This window comes from Nerophis ophidion, linkage group LG02, assembly GCF_033978795.1.
Source record: "Nerophis ophidion isolate RoL-2023_Sa linkage group LG02, RoL_Noph_v1.0, whole genome shotgun sequence".
Classification (NCBI taxonomy): domain Eukaryota; kingdom Metazoa; phylum Chordata; class Actinopteri; order Syngnathiformes; family Syngnathidae; genus Nerophis; species Nerophis ophidion.
In genome coordinates this window covers 57,868,257-57,889,420 of record NC_084612.1, presented here as the reverse complement: position 1 = coordinate 57,889,420, position 21,164 = coordinate 57,868,257, and the positions used below count along the sequence as shown (strand labels likewise).

Below are 21,164 nucleotides of genomic sequence, written 5' to 3'. Positions count from 1 at the left end.
GGTCAAATTTGGCTCTTTGAGTGGCAAAGGTTGCCGACCCTTGAGCTATATATACACACATATACATATATATATATATATATATATATATATATACATATATATATATATATATATATATATATATATATATATATATATATATATATATGCATAAATACATACACATACATACATACATACATACATACATACATATATATTTCATTTGAAATAGGGAGGCAGGTATTACATCAACCCAACCTGGAGACGAGCCAGATTCTGTCTAATACGTATATGGTTGGATGCTAAAACCCTCTGCCGTTCCCATTTGTAATAAAAAGTAGCATATTGTTCTAACTTATCTTTGTCGTCACGGAAGCATACTGCTTAAAATACAACATGACTGACGGCGGCGGACACATAGTGGCAGCCAGCTGGAGTAGGCGAGGTGTGGAGGAAGTCATTTGCATGTAAATAAGACAGGCCATAGATTGGTTCTTTTTTTTTTTTTTTTTTTTTTCAAGCGACAGTAAAAAAAAAGGGTCTTGAAGATGATATATAAAGCTAAATTCATGCACAATTTGGACCAAAGCACCGCCATTACATGTAATATAGACCACAAGGAGAAACATTTCACACTGCATGGTAGGATGTCTTTTCTAAAATCTGGTCTTTTTATGTAGTCGTTCACATTACAAAAAAAAAAAATGCGGTGTTTAATGTGAACGCAATCCGACCCGCATGCAGACATGATGTAAACATGGCTCCAATTCCAGAAGCTGTAAGTCCTGGCGCATTTCTGGCAAGTTGATGGATTTTGTGCAATCAAAGTCAACATTTTATGAACCGAAACATTGCAGGTACAATATGAAGGAAAAAGTGGGCAAGCCGTTTTGGTTTGTGAGACATTTGCTTCACCGAAGCCAGAAGTGGTGGAACGTTGACGTTCTATTTTGACCTCTTTTATGCTCATTTGTCAAGTCTTTATTTTGTCACCGTCTAAAGAATTATGACTCTATCATTTTTTGATGACGCATTGGTTGGATGAACGCAACTAAAGCATTCAGACCGATGTCGCATTGGACAAACATCTGATTTTTATCCACATACTGTCGGATTTTTAAAAAATCGTAATTGAAATGAATAGAAATAAATTAAATGAGTTTATTTCAGTCATATTATCAACCATTTTGTGTGATAAATTTACCAGGACAAATTATACATAATAATCCTAAACAAACACACACAAAAAGATAAATAATTCCCCCAAAAAGATAGAAGGTTGGATTGAATAGGATGGAGCCAAGGCTGATATTTGCCTATCTTTGATCGAAAATGAGATTGCCTGGAACATCGTTAAAAAATTTTTTAAAAAAAAATCAATAGGATGAAAGTAATTGTTGGTATATTTTATCATTTTCCATTATTTGAGAAAATAAATACATCTAAATATATATTTGAGAAAATAAATATATATAAATATCAATCAATCAATCAATGTTTACTTATATAGCCCTAAATCACTAGTGTCTCAAAGGGCTGCGCAAACCACTACGACATCCTCGGTAGGCCCACATAAGGGCAAGGAAAACTCACACCCAGTGGGACATCAGTGACAATAATGACCCAGTGGGACGTCGGTGACAATGATGACTATGAGAACCTTGGAGAGGAGGAAAGCAATGGATGTCGAGCGGGTCTAACATGATACTGTGAAAGTTCAATCCATAATGGATCCAACACAGTCGCGAGAGTCCAGTCCAAAGCGGATCCAACACAGCAACGAGAGTCCCGTTCACAGGGGAGCCAGCAGGAAACCATCCCAAGCGGAGGCGGATCAGCAGCGCAGAGATGTCCCCAGCCGATACACAGGCAAGCAGTACATGGCCACCGGATCGGACCGGACCCCCTCCACAAGGGAGAGTGGGACATAGAAGAAAAAGAAAAGAAACGGCAGATCAACTGGTCTAAAAAGGGAGTCTATTTAAAGGCTAGAGTATACAAATGAGTTTTAAGGTGAGACTTAAATGCTTCTACTGAGGTGGCATCTCGAACTGTTACCGGGAGGGCATTCCAGAGTCATAGTCGTTTGAAATAGGGAGGCAGGCATTACAATAACCCAACCTGTAGACAAGCCAGACTAATACGTACCGTATTTTTTGGAGTATAAGCCGCTCTGGAGTATTAATCGCACCTGCCGAAAAGGCATAATAAAGAAGGAAAAAAAACATATATAAGTCGCACTGTCGCATTTTTGGGGGGAATCTATTTGATAAAACACAACACCAAGAATAGACATTTGAAAGGCAATTTAAAATAAATAAAGAATAGTGAACAACAGGCTGAATAAGTGTACGTTATATGACGCATAAATAACCAACTGAGAAGGTGCCTGGTATGTTAACGTAACATATTATGGTAAGAGGCATTCAAATAACTATAACATATAGAACATGCTATATGTTTACCAAACAATTTGTCACTCCTAATCGTAAAACCCATGAAATCTTATACATCTAGTCTCTTACGTGAATGAGCTAAATAATATTTGATTAATTTCACACATAAGTCGCTCCTGAGTGTAAGTCGCACCCCCGGCCAAACTATGAAAAAACTGACTTATAATCCGAAAAATACGGAGTATGGTTGGATGCTAAAATCCTTCGCTGTTCCCATTCAAAATAAAAAGTTGACGGATCCTGAAACCATCATTGCTGTGGCATACGTGGAAATACTTCATCACAAAGTTAGAACTGGTTTTCCATGTGCTGAAACCACAATCATAAGTTCGGCCAAAAGTGGTTTGATTGATTGATTGATTGAAACTTTTATTAGTAGATTGCACAGTACAGTGCATATTGGGTACAAATTGACCACTAAATGGTAATACCCGAATACGTTTTTGAACTTGTTTAAGTCGGGGTCCAAGTTAATCAATTCATGGTAAACTGACAGTTAGCTGTAATGTTAGCATTGTCAATAAAAATCCCTCATGTCACACCTGTGTTATTGATGTTGAAGATGACGTGCATATTGCTGGGATCTGTTGCGATCCGTGACTCGGATCTTCACATGTTTGTTTTTCCATCTTTGTTTCATTCTCTTTCTGACCCACTTACTTCCTGTTTAGTCCGTTACCATGGTTACACATTGATTTCACCTGGTCCTTGTTTTCTACACAGACCTGGTCCTACTTGATTACTCCCTATATAAGCCTTCCTCTTTTCCTTGTTCAGTCCGGGTCCATAAAAATTTGCTCTCATGCAACAGGTGACGACTAGCACTTTTCTACGTTTATTCTTGCTAGCTCATATGCTAAGCCACCTGCCTTTTCTTAGCTCACATGCTAATTGTTTTTGTTTTTACATTTTTGTGCTTTCATGCCAAGTCTAGTTTCTATTTGTATTTCCTAGTTTTCATACTTGCAGTTTTTGGTTTGCCTTTTTTATTAGCTCCAGTATTTATGTTCAGAGCTCTCTTTTTGTTAAATAAATATTTTAAGATCTTACCTTTGTTGTGTTCACGTCAACGCATCCTCGAGGGAATCGAACCCGGCACCACAATGCCCACCAGTCCTCACAGGATCCGTCACAATGTGTTGGTGACAAACCCCAAGATGCATAGATGGTAGGCTTTGTCCAGGAAGACATGATTTAATGTTCAAAATAAATGTAAAACCCAAACCAGGAACTCGGAATAGCCAAAACTGAAAACAGGAACCAACAAACAGAAAAACTGGAAACAGCTAATGGCTAACAATATTTAGCTAACAGGAAATCATGAAACAAAAGAGCTAGGAGACAGCAAACTGCAAATAGCTACTAGGAAGTGCTTAACCCTTATGACGACAGCGACAAGGACAAGTAGTAACGACAACGCTCCAGCACCTATCTGGAGGAAAAAGCAGGTTTAAATAGTAGCCGGCTGATTGACAACAGGTCTGGCCAGGTGCCAATCAGCCGCAGCTGAGCGGAAACAGGGCTCAGGGAGAAAAGTAGGAAATAACCAAAATAAAAGCGTTGACAGGAAACAAAGACAAACACAGAGGAAAACTAAAACATAACCAAACTGTCAGGGACAAGCCTGACAGGAATACACTGTTTGACGTTCATTTGCATACATCCAAGAATCTTAAAAGTACGAGTTCATCTCATGTTTGCATCGCCCAGACAGCTGCTGATCCCCAGAGTAAGCAACCGCTTCACATATCGCTTCCTGTTGCTTAAATGGCTTCTTATCCAGTTCAAGACAAGCCCTCAAATGCCATACTGTTCAATTTTTTCATTAAAAAATAAGTATCCAATTCTTTAGTTAGATCCACAAACACTGCAGGTGCGTACTGTTTACCATCTATTGCAGGGGTGTCAAACTCAAATACGGAGTGGGCCAAAATTTTAAATGGAACATAGCCGCGGGCCAAGGTTGTACAAATTAACCTTTTGATAGGGACCCAAACAAGTTTTGCATTGAATATTGAACAATCAAGGCTTATATAACTTTAGTGACATGCAAAATCCAGTTTCAAATAATAATAATAATAATTAAAACAATATCAATGGCATATCAAATAAAATTCAAATACACATTTTATGTCTTTTTTTCTATTTGCAATCTTCTGAGGTAAATATCACATTTTTTCACAGGCTAATAATAAATTTGAAAATAAAATAACAATAATGAATGAACCAAACATTCAAACCTTGAAGTAGTAAGAGAAAATGCATGAATAAAACGTTAATTATTGGTCAGTTTGATGGAAGTTTCCCGCAAGAGTTAGTGCTGCAACAGTTTCTGGGTATTTTTTCTGTTGTGTTACGGTGCGGGTGTTCACCCGAAATGTGTTTGTCATTCTTGTTTGGTGTGGGTTCACAGTGTGGCGCATATATGTAACAGTGCTAAAGTTGTTTATACGGCCACCCTCAGTGTGACCTGTATGGCTGTTGACCAAGTATGCATTGCATTCACTTGTGCGTGTGTGTGTGTAAAAGCCACAAATATTATGTGACACGCTGTTAGTATAGAGGAAAAGCGGACGTGACAACAGGTTGTAGAGAACGCTAAAGGCAGTGCCTTAAATGCACACCCCCAATATAGTTGTCCAGGTGGAAATCGGTAGAAATTTGGGAGAATGGTTGCCCCGTGAGATTTTCAGGAGGGGCACTGAACTTCGGGAGTTTACCAGGAAAATTAGGAGGGTTGGCAAGTATGAGTATTAGCGGTGAATGTGGTGTTAGAGCGGCACCGACGCTGTATAACACTGGCGGGCCAGCTCTAATGCTAAATTGATATTGACTCAAGGGCCAAATTAAATTACACGGCGGGGCAGATTTAGCCCGCAGGCCAGAGTTTGACACCCATGACCTATTGCATCGGTAATCTCTTCAGGTATTTCGATTAACGCCATCAATGTTGAAATATTTGCTCTGTATCTCAATGGGTTTTCCGCCAATGTTCTATATTTGTTTTTGGAATCGTCCAATTTGTTGTTTAATTATTTTTCAATAATTTCTGAAAATTGTTAAAAGTAGATAAACAGGTCTGTAATTGGTATACTGGTGTTTAACTTTAGTCTTTTTAAATCGTTACTACTTTTGCCATTTTGATTTTATTTGCCTGTTTGAAATCATAGGTTACTGATAGACAGGGGCGGTTCTAGGCATGCTTATATGAGGGGGCAGTCAGAAATGTGAAGGGGGCATCATGTGTACACATCATGCTCCAGCACTTTTTTTCCTGTGCTTATAGTAACGATGCTTTCTTCATTGAAATGGGTCTTTAGCTATGTGTCCAACCCCAAACTGGAGTAGTGGATTGCACTTTGTCAGGCCTCTACCTTCAGACCTGTCCAACTTGGGTGTCCCACCTGAAGACCAAGCTCCTGCTGGCACTGAGGCGCGCAAACCCCCTGACCACAATAAGGTGGCAATCCCTCAGGGGGGGAAACATTAACAGCGCTGCCATATTTCCGACAGGGGAAACAGAAGCAGGCGTCTCGCACCACAGAATACTCTAGCCATGGTCGTGTGCGGTACCAGGCAGGATTGAATGATCTTAATGTTGTACCAAATGCACGCTTTGGGTAGCCACCCAGTATTGGCTGAGATGGTGTGTTGCCATTTAAGTCACTGGGTAGCTGAGCAGGCTGCTTTGGGGGAGCGCTTGTTGGGGGGACGGAGGGAGCTGGTGCAGGAGAAACAGTGCTTGCTGGTGCTAAAGGTGCAGTATTGCTAGCTGCTGTCCCTGATGTACTAGCAGTAGCGCCATTGGTACTACTACATGCAGGAGCAGGACTAGACTTTTTAAATGTTCTGAAAAATGGATGCATTACAGAGCATTAACTTTCTCTTTGTGAGCTGCTAGAAGCTGGAGCAGAAAATAAGTAAGCTTGAACAACAACAGAAAAAACCTGCTGTGATTACATGAAGAAAAACAACAACAGTACAGGACTACAGCCTGGGGCGGGGCTTTACGAAGGGGTCTGTCAGACACAGGTCACTTGTCTTCAGTTTGTCACATGCAGTGGACGTGGGCCAGGGGCGTCGCCAGACAGATTTCACTGGGGCATGTGCCCCACTGTTGATCTGCAGTGCCCCAGTAAAAAATTCACCAATAAAAACAACGCTTCAGAGTTTTAAGTCTACATAACATAGACAACAGCGCACATACTACTTAGTATGGTAATTGATTGCTACTGTATTCACTCCACGAAACAATGAGCACATGGCTAATTAATATGGTAATTTATTCACGTGTGGATCGAGACTTCGGTTGAGAGAGAGAGAGAGAGAGAGAGAGAGAGAGAGGGGGGGGGGCAGGGGGTGAGAATCACTGCTGAGGTAGGTAACGTTAGCCAACAACAATTTGTTAATTTCATTATTTTGATTTTGATTTGACTCAAACTGTAACTCCTAGATGGATTTAAGAAAGTTATTCGCCCGCAGCAGAGAAGAAGCGGCAGGAATGAGAGATGTAAGTGAAGTCCTAGCTAGCTAGGCAACATCATTGTCTTAAGTTGATGCTAAGTTAGCTAACGTTATTCCTTGTATCAAGACAAACATATTCATTTGTTATAGGAGCTGTCGGGGGAATTTCCAATGAACATGAAACATAATGTTGGTTATTGTCTGCTGGTTCTGCATCAATGATGATTTGGAGTAAGCATGTGTGAGTTGAGTGCTTCTCAAATGTTTTTTCCTTCAGGAAGAAAAACATTTTTCCATATCATCAAGTCGTGAGCCAAATTTTTGAATCATTCAAATTTATTTCACAGAAAAATAGCACAGTAGACTTGTCTTGTTAATCGGTGTGACTTTGACTAAAAATAATCTTGTTTTGTCACCAGAAAAATGGCTACAGCTAAAGCATCTGGTTTTATTTCCAGAAAAAATTGTAACATTTCTGTATTTGTTTTCAGAAAGATGGCTGAAAATATCGGGTTTTGTTGCCCCATTTAGATTTCCAGGTCTGTCCTGAGTCCTCCTCCAACTTGTTAGTCGGTTTGCCTTTTGCTAAAATACTCACTAATAGTCACTAGAAAAATAGCTAAAAATATCTGGTTTTGTTGCCACAATTTGATTTTTTTCTCTCTAAACTTTTTTTTTTCATGCACACATCTGACTGCGACTCACTGAAAATGACACACAATCCAATTTTATGTCACGACCCAGCAGTTGGGAACCACTGGTCAACTGTATAACAGTTACTGTAATATTTCCATGTCTGTCCAGAGTGATTGACCACTTTGCAAAAATGAAAAGGAGACGTTCCAGTTTACTTCTCAGAAAATGATTCCCTGAACAGACACACAACAGTTGTTCATTTATTCTACTACTGTGGCTTTATTGTTTTGTGTATATTTTATAGTTTTGTTTACCTAAAATAGGATTAGCCACGTTGCCATAAATGGAAATTAAATAATATAAAAGAACCCAGAGATGTAGGGGTGCTTTATTTTTTGTTTTACTTTTGTAGATGTTAAATTTGCAGATGATTACTGCAATATATATTTCAAAAAGATTCATTGCTCTTCCTTTTTGCTTTTACCAGTAGTAGTTTAGAAGTCTGGAGTAAAAAAGTGCACAAGTAGGTCAAATGCATTAGTTAATTTCAGGTGGTTAATCAAAGATCCATACAACATAATCTGATATGATTTCATAGTTTAAAGCACTATTTATGTATTTTTAATGATAAATAAGTGCTAAAAATGTTTTTGCTTGCGCGCTTTGCACACTTACATGAATTATTTGTGCCCCAGTACAGTATTAGGTCTAGTGACGCCTCTGGCTCAGAGCCTCCGCTGTCACTACTCTCGTCAAGTTGTAAAAAAAAAAAAAAAAAAAGGAACTCCGTAGCACCGAAAGTCCGCGACGATAAACGTGATTATGACAGATAAGACTACACAAATACACCCATCCTTTTCTTTTACTTTCATACTGCAACAGTGATTGGATGTTTACCGAGGGCTGAGGGGTGTGTGCGGGTGTGTGTCTGCTGCGCAGCCTGTGGAATGGTGAATACATGCACAGCGGAGGGAGGGATGGGAAGGAAGCCGACACTACTATATCGTGTGTGTCCCTTTTTCGGCGGATTTTTCCGCTAGTGCAGATGATTTTGTCAACTTGTAATGTAGTAATTTTGTGAGTTTATTAAAATTTGCTTTTTCAAATTTTGATTTGAGGGGGCAAGACATTTATTTAAGGGGGCTCTGCCCCCTCTTGCCCCTGCGTAGAGCCGGTCATGCTGATAGACATTAATGCTTCTGAAATTTATTTAATAACAATTTTTTATTGTTTCCATATCAATTGCTTTTCAAACAATTGAGTTGTTAGATTTGCATTTATTCAAATTTTAACAATTTGTTCTTCTGTCACGTCTGTGAGTAACATTGATTAGTGACTTCTATCTATGGTATTATTGAAGTCCTCAACTGACACTGGGTCAAGTCCAGTCAAGTCCATTTTATTTATACAGCAAGTTTACAACAACTTTTAAATTGAACCAAAGTGCTTTAAAGGTTAAAACCGACAAAGAACATAAACAATGAGTGAGCTGAACAAAATATTGCAAAAAGCAAGACAGTAAAAGGTGTCGAATAAAAAGTAAAAAAAAAAAAAAATGCTAAATAAAAATCATTATAATAAAAGTGCGACAAATAGAAAAATAAAACTCAAGCAAAGGGGCGGGAGGGTAGGACTAGAAAATGGTGGCCTAGTGGGCAGACTCAGCTCAGGTCAAAGGCCAGCGAAAAGAAGTAGGTCTTAAAGGGGAACATTATCACAATTTCAGAAGGGTTAAAACCAATAAAAATCAGTTCCCAGTGGCTTATTTTATTTTTCGAAGTTTTTTTCAAAACTTTACCCATCATGGAATATCCCGAAAAAAGGCTTTAAAGTGCCTGATTTTCGCTATCTGTGAAGCCACCGTCCATTTTCCTGTGACGTCATCCAGTGATGCCAATACAAACAAACATGGCTGATAGCACAGCAAGTTATAGCGACATTAGCTCGGATTCAGACTGGGATTTCAGCGGCTTAAGCGATTCAACAGATTACGCATGTATTGAAACGGATGGTTGGAGTATGGAGGCAGATAGCGAAAACAAAATTGAAGAGGAAACTGAAGCTATTGAGGGAATAGCCATTGACGCTATCCGGCCATGTCTGCCTTAGCATCGCCGGTAAAATGTGCAGACCAAATGATCGGGACTTTCGCATCTTGTGACACTGGAGCAACTTAAATCCGTCAATTGGTAAGTGTTTGTTTTGCATTACATGTGGTTGGAGGGAAACGCTGGATGCAAATATAGCTACAAATGTACATACAGCTACAAATGTATATACAGCTAGCCTAAATAGCATGTTAGCATCAATTAGCTGGCAGTCATGCCGCGACCAAATATGTCTGATTACCTCATAAGTCAATAACATCAACAAAACTCACCTTTGTGATTTCGTTGACTTTATCGTTGGAAATGCATCTGCAGGATATCCATACATCTCTGTGCCATGTCTGCCTTAGCATCGCCGGTAAAATGTGCATACCAAACGATCGTAACTTTCGCATTTTGTGACACTGGAGCAACTTAAATGTGTCGATTGGTAAGTGTTTGTTTGGCATTAAATGTGGGTGGAGGGAAAGGCTGGATGCAAATATAGCTACAAATGTACATAAGGCTAGCCTAAATAGCATGTTAGCATCGATTAGCATGCCGTGCTTATCGATGCATACTCTACGTAAATCAATTTCAATCCGTCCCTGATCGAGTTGTTACACCCTCCGACAACACACCAACGAGGCATGATGTCTCCAAGGTACGGAAAACAGTCGAAAAAACGGAAAATAACAGAGATTATTTGACTCGATGTTTATAATGTGTTTGAGAAAATGGCGGATTGACTACCTAGAGGAAATAATAGAAAGGCGTTTAATTCGCCAAAATTCACCCATTTAGAGTTCGGAAATCGGTTGAAAAAATATATGGTCTTTTTTCTGCAACATCAAGGTATATATTGACGCTTACATAGGTCTGGTGATAATGTTCCCCTTTAAGAAGAGTTTTGAAAACCCCCAGGCTCTGGGCGGACCTAATGTGGAGGGGAAGGCTGTTCCAGAGCTTATGGGTGGCAACGGAAAAGGCTCTGTCCCCTCTGGTCTTTAGCCTGGATCTAAGGACCGCCAACAGCATTTGGTCAGCTGACCTTAGGGCTCGAGACGAGGTATGATGATGCAGAAGCTCGGTCAGGTATTGTGGAGCCAGTCTGGCATCCTTTCCTCCAGTTTTGAGTGTTTCAGAGTTGGACATGTGTTTTACCGAGGTGGCTAACTATGATGCGTGCAGTTTATCAAAGCAACAAACAAACAATCGGAAAATCCCCATTACTGAGGTGGCTAACCATGATGCACGCAGTTTATCAAAGCAACAATCAAACAATCGGAAAATTCCTGTCGTATCAATTCCTAGATATGGTCGTAACTATACTAAATGCACTGGGCATAATAAACACAACATTATTAATATTGCTACTACGGATAATTTGATCAAAAACTCCCTAAAACAGCCCACTACCTATAATATAGGTTTTTTAAACATAAGATCATTGTCTCCCAAAACGTTATTAGTTAATGATATTATCAGAGACAACAATATTAACGTCATCGGTCTCAGCGAAACCTGGCTTAAACCAAACGACTTTTTTGCGCTAAATGAGGCATGTCCTCCTAACTTTACACATGCGCATATTGCCCGTCCGCTTAAAAGGGGTGGGGGGATCGCACTAATATACAACGAAAACTTTAACCTTAGTCCTAACATAAATAATAAATATAAATCGTTTGAGGTGCTTACTATGAAGTCTGTCACACCGCTGCCTCTATACCTGGCTGTTATCTACCGCCCCCCAGGGCCCTATTCGGACTTTATCAATGAATTCTCAGAGTTCGTTGCTGATCTAGTGACACACGCCGATAATATAATCATATTGGGGGACTTTAATATCCAGATGAATACCCCATCGGACCCACCGTGCGTAGCGCTCCAGACTGTAATTGATAGCTGTGGTCTCACACAAATAATAAATGAACCCACGCATCGAAACGGTAATACGATAGACCTAGTGCTTGTCAGGGGTATCACCGTCTCCAAAGTTACGATGCTCCCGTATACTAAAGTATTGTCCGATCATTACCTTATAAAATTCGAGGTTCAGACGCATGTTCGTCAAACTAATAATAATAATAACTGCTATAGCAGCCGCAACATTAATACAGCCACAACGACAACTCTTGCTGACCTACTGCCCTCGGTAATGGCACCATTCCCAAAGTATGTGGGCTCTATTGATAACCTCATTAACAACTTTAACGACACCCTGCGCGCAACCATTGATAACATAGCACCGCTAAAGTTAAAAAAAGGCTCCAAAAAAGCGCACCCCGTGGTTTACAGAAGAAACTAGAGCTCAGAAATTATTATGTAGAAAGCTGGAATGCAAATGGCGCACGACTAAACTTGAGGTGCACCATCAAGCATGGAGTGATGGTTTAATAACTTATAAACGCATGCTTACCATAGCTAAAGCTAAATATTACTCAAATCTCATCCACCGTAATAAAAACGATCCTAAATTTGTGTTTAGTACGGTAGCATCGCTAACCCAACAAGGGACCCCCTCCAGTAGCTCAACCCACTCAGCTGATGACTTTATGCAATTCTTTAGTAAGAAAATTGAAGTCATTAGAAAGGAGATTAAAGACAATGCGTCCCAGCTACAACGGGGTTCTATTAACACTGACACGATGGTATATACGGCGGATACTGCCCTCCAAAATAGTTTCTCTCGTTTTGAGGAAATAACGTAAATGGAATAAAACAGACAACATGCTTACTTGACCCTCTTCCTGGGAAACTGATCAAGGAGCTCTTTGTATTATTAGGTCCATCAGTGCTAAATATTATAAACTTATCACTTTCCTCGGGCACTGTTCCCCTAGCATTCAAAAAAGCGGTTATTCATCCTCTTCTTAAAAGACCTAACCTCGATCCTGACCTCATGGTAAACTACCGACCGGTGTCTCACCTTCCCTTTATTTCAAAAATCCTTGAAAAAATGGTTGCGGAGCAGTTAAATGAACACTTAGCGTCTAACAATCTATGTAAAACCTTTCAATCCGGTTTCAGGGCAAATCACTCCACGGAGACAGCCCTCGCAAAAATGACTAATGATCTATTGCTAACGATGGATTCTGATGCGTCATCTATGTTGCTGCTCCTCGATCTTAGCGCTGCTTTCGATACCGTCGATCACAATATTTTATTAGAACGTATCAAAACACGAATTGGTATGTCAGACTTAGCCCTGTCTTGGTTTTACTCTTATCTTACTGATAGGATGCAGTGTGTCTCCCATAACAATGTGACCTCGGACTACGTTAAGGTAACGTGTGGAGTTCCCCAGGGTTCGGTCCTTGGCCCTACACTCTTCAGCATCTATATGCTGCCGCTAGGTGACATCATACGCAAATACGGTGTTAGCTTTCACTGTTATGCTGATGACACCCAACTCTACATGCCCCTAAAGCTGACCAACACGCCGGATTGTAGTCAGCTGGAGGCGTGTCTTAATGAAATTAAACAATGGATGTCCGCTAACTTTTTGCAACTCAACGCCAAAAAAACGGAAATGCTGATTATCGGTCCTGCTAGACACCAAACTCTATTTAATAATACAACTCTAACATTTGACAACCAAACAATTAAACAAGGCGACACGGTAAAGAATCTGGGTATTATCTTCGACCCAACTCTCTCCTTTGATGCATACATTAAAAGCGTTACTAAAACGGCCTTCTTTCATCTCCGTAATATCGCTAAAATTCGCTCCATTCTGTCCACTAAAGACGCTGAGATCATTATCCATGCGTTTGTTACGTCTCGCCTCGACTACTGTAACGTATTATTTTCGGGTCTCCCCATGTCTAGCATTAAAAGATTACAGTTGGTACAAAATGCGGCTGCTAGACTTTTGACAAGAACAAGAAAGTTTGATATTACGCCTGTACTGGCTCACCTGCACTGGCTTCCTGTGCACTTAAGATGTGACTTTAAGGTTTTACTACTTACGTATAAAATACTACACGGTCTAGCTCCATCCTATCTTGCCGATTGTATTGTACCATATGTCCCGGCAAGAAATCTGCGTTCAAAGGACTCCGGCTTGTTAGTGATTCCCAAAGCCCAAAAAAAGTCTGCGGGCTATAGAGCGTTTTCCGTTCGGGCTCCAGTACTCTGGAATGCCCTCCCGGTAACAGTTCGAGATGCCACCTCAGTAGAAGCATTTAAGTCTCACCTTAAAACTCATTTGTATACTCTAGCCTTTAAATAGACTCCCTTTTTAGACCAGTTGATCTGCCGTTTCTTTTCTTTTTCTTCTATGTCCCACTCTCCCTTGTGGAGGGGGTCCGGTCCGATCCGGTCCGATCCGGTCCGATCCGGTGGCCATGTACTGCTTGCCTGTGTATCGGATGGGGACATCTCTGCGCTGCTGATCCGCCTCCGCTTGGGATGGTTTCCTGCTGGCTTCGCTGTGAACGGTACTCTCGCTGCTGTGTTGGATCCGCTTTGGACTGGACTCTTGCGACTCTGTTGGATCCATTGTGGATTGAACTTTCACAGTATCATGTTAGACCCGCTCGACATCCATTGCTTTCCTCCTCTCTAAGGTTCTCATAGTCATTATTGTCACCGACGTCCCACTGGGTCATTATTGTCACCGATGTCCCACTGGGTGTGAGTTTTCCTTACCCTTATGTGGGCCTACCGAGGATGTCGTGGTGGTTTGTGCAGCCCTTTGAGACACTAGTGATTTAGGGCTATATAAGTAAACATTGATTGATTGATTGATTGATTTTGGTCCAATATTTACAAAGTAGTTGTTGAAGCGTCCAACTACTTCCTTCATATTGTCATTGTTTATGTTTTACGCTGAGAAGTATTGAGGGTATTCCCTCTTGGTGCCATTTTTTAATAATGCTATTGAGGATGCCCCATATTGCTCTCAAATTGTTTTTTCTGTCTAATAACTGACTGTATTATTATTTTCTATGTTTGTACAAACCCCGTTTCCATATGAGTTGGGAAATTGCGTTAGATGTAAATATAAAAGGAATACAATGAATTGCAAATCCGTTTCGACCCATATTCAGTTGAATGCACTACAAAGAAAAGATATTTGATGTTCAAACTCATAAACTTTAGTATTTTTTTTTGCAAATAATCATTAACTTAAAATTTCATGGCTGCAACACGTGCCAAAGTAGTTGGGAAAGGGCATGTTCACCACTGTGTTACATCACCTTTTCTTTTAACAACCCTCAATAAACGTTTGGGCACTGAGGAAACTAATTGTTGAAGCTTTGAAAGTGGAATTCTTTCCCATTCTTGTTTTATGTAGATCTGTCTTGTATTACGCTTCATAATGCACCACACATCTTCGACGGGAGACAGGTCTGGACTGCAGGCGGGCCAGGAAAGTACCCACACTCTTTTACTACAAAACCATGCTGTTGTAACACGTGGCTTCGCATTGTCTTGCTGAAATAAGCAGGGGCGTCCATGGTAACGTTGCTTGGATGACAACATATGTTGCTCCAAAACCTGTATGGACCTTTCAGCATTAATGGTGCCTTCACAGATGTGTAAGTTACCCATGCCTTGGGCACTAATACACCCCCATACCATCGCAGATGCTGGCTTTTGAACTTCGCGCCTAGAACAATCAGGGTGGTTATTTTCCTCTTTGTTCCGGAGGACACCACGTCCACATTTTCCAAATTTAATTTGAAATTTGGACTCGTCAGACCACAGAACACCTTTCCACTTTGCATCAGTCCGTCTTAGATGAGCTCGGGCCCAGTGAAGCCAGCGGCGTTCCTTGGTGTTGTTGATAAATGGATTTTGCTTAGCATAGCAGAGTTTTAACTTGCACTTACAGATGTAGCAAACAACTGCAGTTACTGACAGTGGTTTTATGAAGTGTTCTTGAGCCCATGTGGTGATATTCCCTACACACTGCTGTCAGTTTTTGATGCAGTACCACCTGAGGGATCAACGGTCTGTAATATCATCGCTTACGCGCAGTGATTTCCCCAGATTTTCTGAACCTTTTGATGATTTCACGGACCGTAGATGGTAAAATCCCTAAATTCCTTGCAATAGCTTGTTGAGAAATGTTGTTCTAAAACTGTTCGACAATTTGCTTACAAATTGGTGACCCTCGCCCCATCTTTGTTTGTGAATTACTTAGCATTTCATGGAAGCTGTTTTTATACACAATCATGGCACCCACCTGTTCCCATTTAACCTGCACACCTGTGGGATGTTCCAAATAAGTGTTTGATGAGAATTTCTCAAATTTATCAGTATTTAATGCCACTTTTCCCAAATTCTTTGTCACGTGTTGCTGGCATCAAATTCTAAAGTTAATGATTATTGGCGGCTTCACGGTGGCAGAGGGGTTAGTGTGTCTGCCTCACAATACGAAGGTCCTGCAGTCCTGGGTTCAAATCCAGGATCGGGATCTTTCTGTGTGGAGTTTGCATGTCCTCCCCGTGAATGCGTGGGTTCTCTCCGGGTACTCCGGCTTCCTCCCACCTCCAAAGACATGCACCTGGGGATAGGTTGATTGGCAACACTAAATTGGCCTTATTGTGTGAATGTGAGTGTGAATGTTGTCTGTCTATCTGTGTTGGCCCTGCGATGAGGTGGCGACTTGTCCAGGGTGTACCCCGCCTTCCGCCCGATTGTAGCTGAGATAGGCGCCAGTGCCCCCCGTGACCCCAAAAGGGAATAAGCGGTAGAAAATGGATGGATGGATGGATGATTATTGGCAAAAAAAATATATATGTTTATCATTTTGACCATCAAATATCTTGTCTTTGTAGCATATTCAACTGAATATGGGTTGAAAATGATTTGCAAATCATTGTATTCTGTTTATATTTACATCTAACACAATATCCCAACTCATATGGAAACAGGGTTTGTAGTATTCTAGTTAGTTTTGTTATTTCTGCCTCTGTAGATCTTTGTGTCATCAATGTTCCACATGATATTCACTACAAAAAGTCAGTGTTAAAAAAAAAGAAAAAAATTACCAAAATTAGGGGTATTTTATTTGAATTAAGCAAAATTATCTGCCAATAGAACAAGAAAATTGGGCTTGTCAAGACTTTCCAAAACAAGTAAAATTAGCTAACCTCAATGAACCCAAAAATACCTTCAAATAAGTATATTCTCACTAATAACACCTTTACTACGATACAAGTATGTATGTTCTATTGTTTCATTGAACATAAAACAGCAAAGTCCATTTGGCTGTATTAATAGGAGACACAATTGTGTCATACTCATGATTTTTTAAAATTATAACGTTAAAAAAGTAGTTGTATACTTGAGTGCTGATGACACAGCTTTGCAACAGTTGATATTCTAGTTTCAAGCATATTTTACTCAATATAGGTCATAAAATCTCAGCAACAAGCTGTAAGATCATTTAGGACCAAAACCCTTAAAACAAGTGAAACACTCTAACATAAAATCTGCTTAGTGAGAAGAATGATCTTAATCTTTGTGTGGCGTTCGGGTCTGTGGGACCCGTTTTCATTTTTTATTGAAAGAAAAATGATACAATTAAAGAATTTTTCAAACTGAGACTCACTGACTTTGGCTCATTTTCTGTGAAGAACATATATCAGAATTCATATTTAATGACCTCACACCCCTCCTAAACATTTCTATTACATAAAAGATGTCCGGGTCCACTGGGCCCGGGGCTAATAGAATTGTGGAAATTGATGTTCTGTGTACCACACACAACCACCCACCCACCATGTACCTAGTAACAGTTACCAGCCATGTAATGCACGCTCAAAAAAACAGAAAGAGACAAGTGGTAGAAAACAGATGGATGGAACACCATCCTCCACACGACACCTCCGCTCCGGATAGGCTAACCTCCTCCAACCTCCGAGGACAAAGCTACGAACAATGGGAGACCGGTCTTGCTGCTCTCCCTGACCACCTGAGGGCACCGTAGACTGTGGATGCATTTATAAAAGGCTTAAAACCCTTCTTTTTTTAAACTGATTAATACAAGTGTGAACATTTATGTTCTGTGTACCACACGCAACCACACATCCACCCACTCACACACACACAGCAGGCCTAGACAGGAGGAGAACAGAGTTTAGGTACACAAAACATCAGAGGGTCAAATGTGTGAGAAAGTGAGAGCAGAAAGTGTTGACAAACAATGTTGGAACCTTGCGTGGGAACATCAGGTGCAGAAACACAAAAGAAGAATCCCTGTGGGTTGCAGAAACCGGCAGAGAAATTTTCCGTGCAACGTTCGTTTTGTTGTTACTCAGCCAGGGTTTGTGGGTCTGATGGACCCGTTGCATGTTGTGGCTTTTAATGCCTCACAATCAAACACTTGTGTGTTAAAAATAGTGAACAGATGTTTATCAGGATAAGGTAAACATCTGTTCAGTATTTTAACGTAAAAGTGTTTAACTGTGAGGCATTAAAAGCCACAAAAAGCAACGGGTCCATCAGACCCACAAACGCTGGCTGAGTAACAACAATATGAACATTACACAAGGGTTAAATGACAGAAAATAAGCAAATACCACCCTTTTTTGGGATATTTAATCTTACTTAGATTTCAGTTTTTGCAGTGTATTCTTTTTTTATTACAATATTTTTTTCTATCCCTTTGTCATTTACGATTGATTGTTCCTTTTTTCATAAGGCATCAAGAATGGGTGTAAAAAAATTACCATAAACTTCATCTATGTCATTTTCATTGTTCATATTGTCCCAATTTTCCTTTTATAGCTCATTTTTTGACAGCATTCATACTCTTTTATATGCATAGTCTTTGCAATGTCTGTTTGTCGTCCATGTTCCTCTTCCTGTAGTTTCCTTCATAGATTGTAGATGATCATTGCTGTCGGTTATGAGCAAACCACTTGTAGTATTATAATCACAATGATTGGTAAAATGGAATCAATAAGTGTGGCACAGTGTCCTGTGATTCTCCTTGGCTTAGTGAGTCCATGTGTCCGTGACACAAATCACTTTTGACAGGTTTGTTGAACTGTTCTAATAAATGTTAAATGTTATTATACTTTGCATACAAGCTTCTTCTGTGGAAATTAGTAATTTAAGGAATTTAATGTTGCTATTAGGGTTGTACTGTATACCGGTATCAGTATAGTACCACAATACTTAATGAATCATATCTGGCGTGGCGCAGTGGAAGAGTGGCCGTGCGCAACCCGAGTGTCCCTGGTTCAATCCCCACCTAGTACCAACCTCGTCACGTCCGTTGTGTCCTGAGCAAGACACTTCACCCTTGCTCCCGATGGGTGCTGGTTAGTGCCTTGCATGGCAGCTCCCTCCATCAGTGTGTGAATGTGTGTGTGAATGGGTAAATGTGGAAGTAGTGTCAAAGCGCTTTGAGCACCTTGAAGGTAGAAAAGCGCTATACAAGTACAACCCATTTATTATTTATTTATCTGGTACTTGAAAAGGATTTGCAACTCATTGTATTCCATTTATATTTACATCTAACACAATTTCCCAACTCATATGGAAACGGGGTTTGTATAATCAATGATTCCTTACTGCAGTCATGTTCAGAACCAATTAACAACAATAAGCGAGGGCTTAATGTATATTCAGCGTGGTTTGATATATTCAAGTCACGATTTTATTTCAACAGATCTTGACAGTCTGTGTATATTTTGTTGTGGTTCTCAGGTTGGAGGAAAAGATAATCCCGCTGCTGATCCTATAATCCATGGCTTGAAGGGTGTGGTCCATCACGGTGAGTTTTGCTGTGAAATCAAATGTTTTTGAAATGAGTGCTTTACATTTATCGGACAAAATTATATTTAATATCTTTCCTCAACTGCCATTTAGTGTAAAAGTGCATAAGTAATAAAAAAAATGCCATTTTTTATTCACTTGAAAAAAAGGGAACTGGGACGTTGACAAATGCAATACATTTCAAAGACAGTGCTTTAAGAGCATATTATATTCTGTAAATATGACATGTATAATCTGCCTTCAATTTTTTTTATGTTTTAGCCCTGGCCCTATAGCTACAGTCATCCGTCCAATTTGAAGTAAATTGCCTCAGTAATATTTACATAATCCGTGGGAAGACGGACACGTAAACAACAACCAAGGCCAAACGAGTTTACATCATAAAGAGAAGAAAATACGATTTTTTTCTTGCTTTAGGGAATGAAGTTGCATACGACTGCAATATATTTTATAGTGAGATCAACATTGTTGCAACTTCCTTTCATTAACCCCTTGTTGTTCTGACTGCTGATTTATAATAATACAATCTTAACTCCAAATACACAAATGGACCGGTCAAAAATATAAACATCCTCATGTTTTTGATTATTTCGACCATCCACTTCTCCTCATCAGCACTGTCCCTCACGCTCCCTTTCGTCCTTCCAATGGTTAGAAAAACCAAGTTATGTCATGACCTCGAGATTAACTAATGTGAGCAATTAAGACCAGACTGTGGTCAGGTCTTACGGCAGTGGTGCCCAACCATGCGGCCCGGTACCGGGCGGTGGCCCCATTGGTACCGGGCCGCAGAAAAATGTTTTATTCATTTTTATTTAAAAAAAAAAAAATGTTGTTTTTATTTTTTTATTAAATCAACATAAATAACATAATATACACTTACAATTAGTGCACTAAACAACAAAAACCTCCCTTTTTCAGGACAAAAACGTCACTTTTTCATGACAAAGAAAAAAAAAAAAAATTTAATTAAATAAAAAAAAAAAAAAAAAAGGAGTCCCCCCCCGGGCCGCGGGACAAATTATTAAGCCTTGACCGGTCCGCGGATACAAAAAGGTTGGGGACCACTGTCTTACGGGGTCCACTGAGACATCTGCTTAGACAACTAGTGGTGGGGAGGCCTGTGATCTAAAAAAAGAAAAATTCAGACCAAGCCTGGGCCCCTGGAGAGGGGGTCCAGACTGAAGGCAAGGGGAAAAAAAACCTCATAGTCATAGCAGCCATAAACATGCGTGTAAGAGGGAAACATCAAAGAACACAAAGGACATTAAAGACATTAAATGAGCAGAGTTGATTCAAACAGCCACTTGTACACACAGCTACAAAAGTAAAACAACAACAACAACAAAAAACGTACATTGTGGTGGCCTCTGTGGTGTTGCACGCCATCGTCTGCTGGGGTGGAAGGGAGCATGGCCAGAGACAGGATCAGACCCAACCAAGCAACCAAGTATCAACAGTACTGAGTAATATATATTGAAAAAAATCTCGTCCACCTGTGCAGTATTTCTTTCAAACTGGAGTCTTTTACCACAGTTATTCTCAAACTGTGGTACGCAAACCACTAGTGGTACACAGGCTCTATCGCAAAGAATAATTTAATTACCTTACAGTGTTTTATTTTCCTATATTCAAACACAGTGTTGATTTTCAACCTGTGTGTGATTTATTAAAGGCCTACTAAAATGAGATTTTCTTATTTAAACGGGGATAGCAGGTCCATTCTATGTGTCATACTTGATCATTTCGCGATATTGCCATATTTTTGCTGAAAGGATTTAGTAGAGAACATCCA

General features: G+C 40.0%; 1 protein-coding gene across 4 annotated transcripts in view; it reads left to right on the top strand.

The window, feature by feature from the left end:
* Positions 1-21,164, top strand: part of LOC133542939 (receptor-type tyrosine-protein phosphatase gamma-like) — a 797,325-nt gene that overhangs the window by 568,854 nt on the left and 207,307 nt on the right. For all 4 annotated transcript variants that reach the window (XM_061887219.1, XM_061887226.1, XM_061887237.1 and 1 more), the window contains one exon: positions 19,301-19,367. In XM_061887219.1, the coding sequence (XP_061743203.1) occupies positions 19,301-19,367 (67 nt within the window). The remainder of the gene's footprint in view (positions 1-19,300; positions 19,368-21,164) is intronic.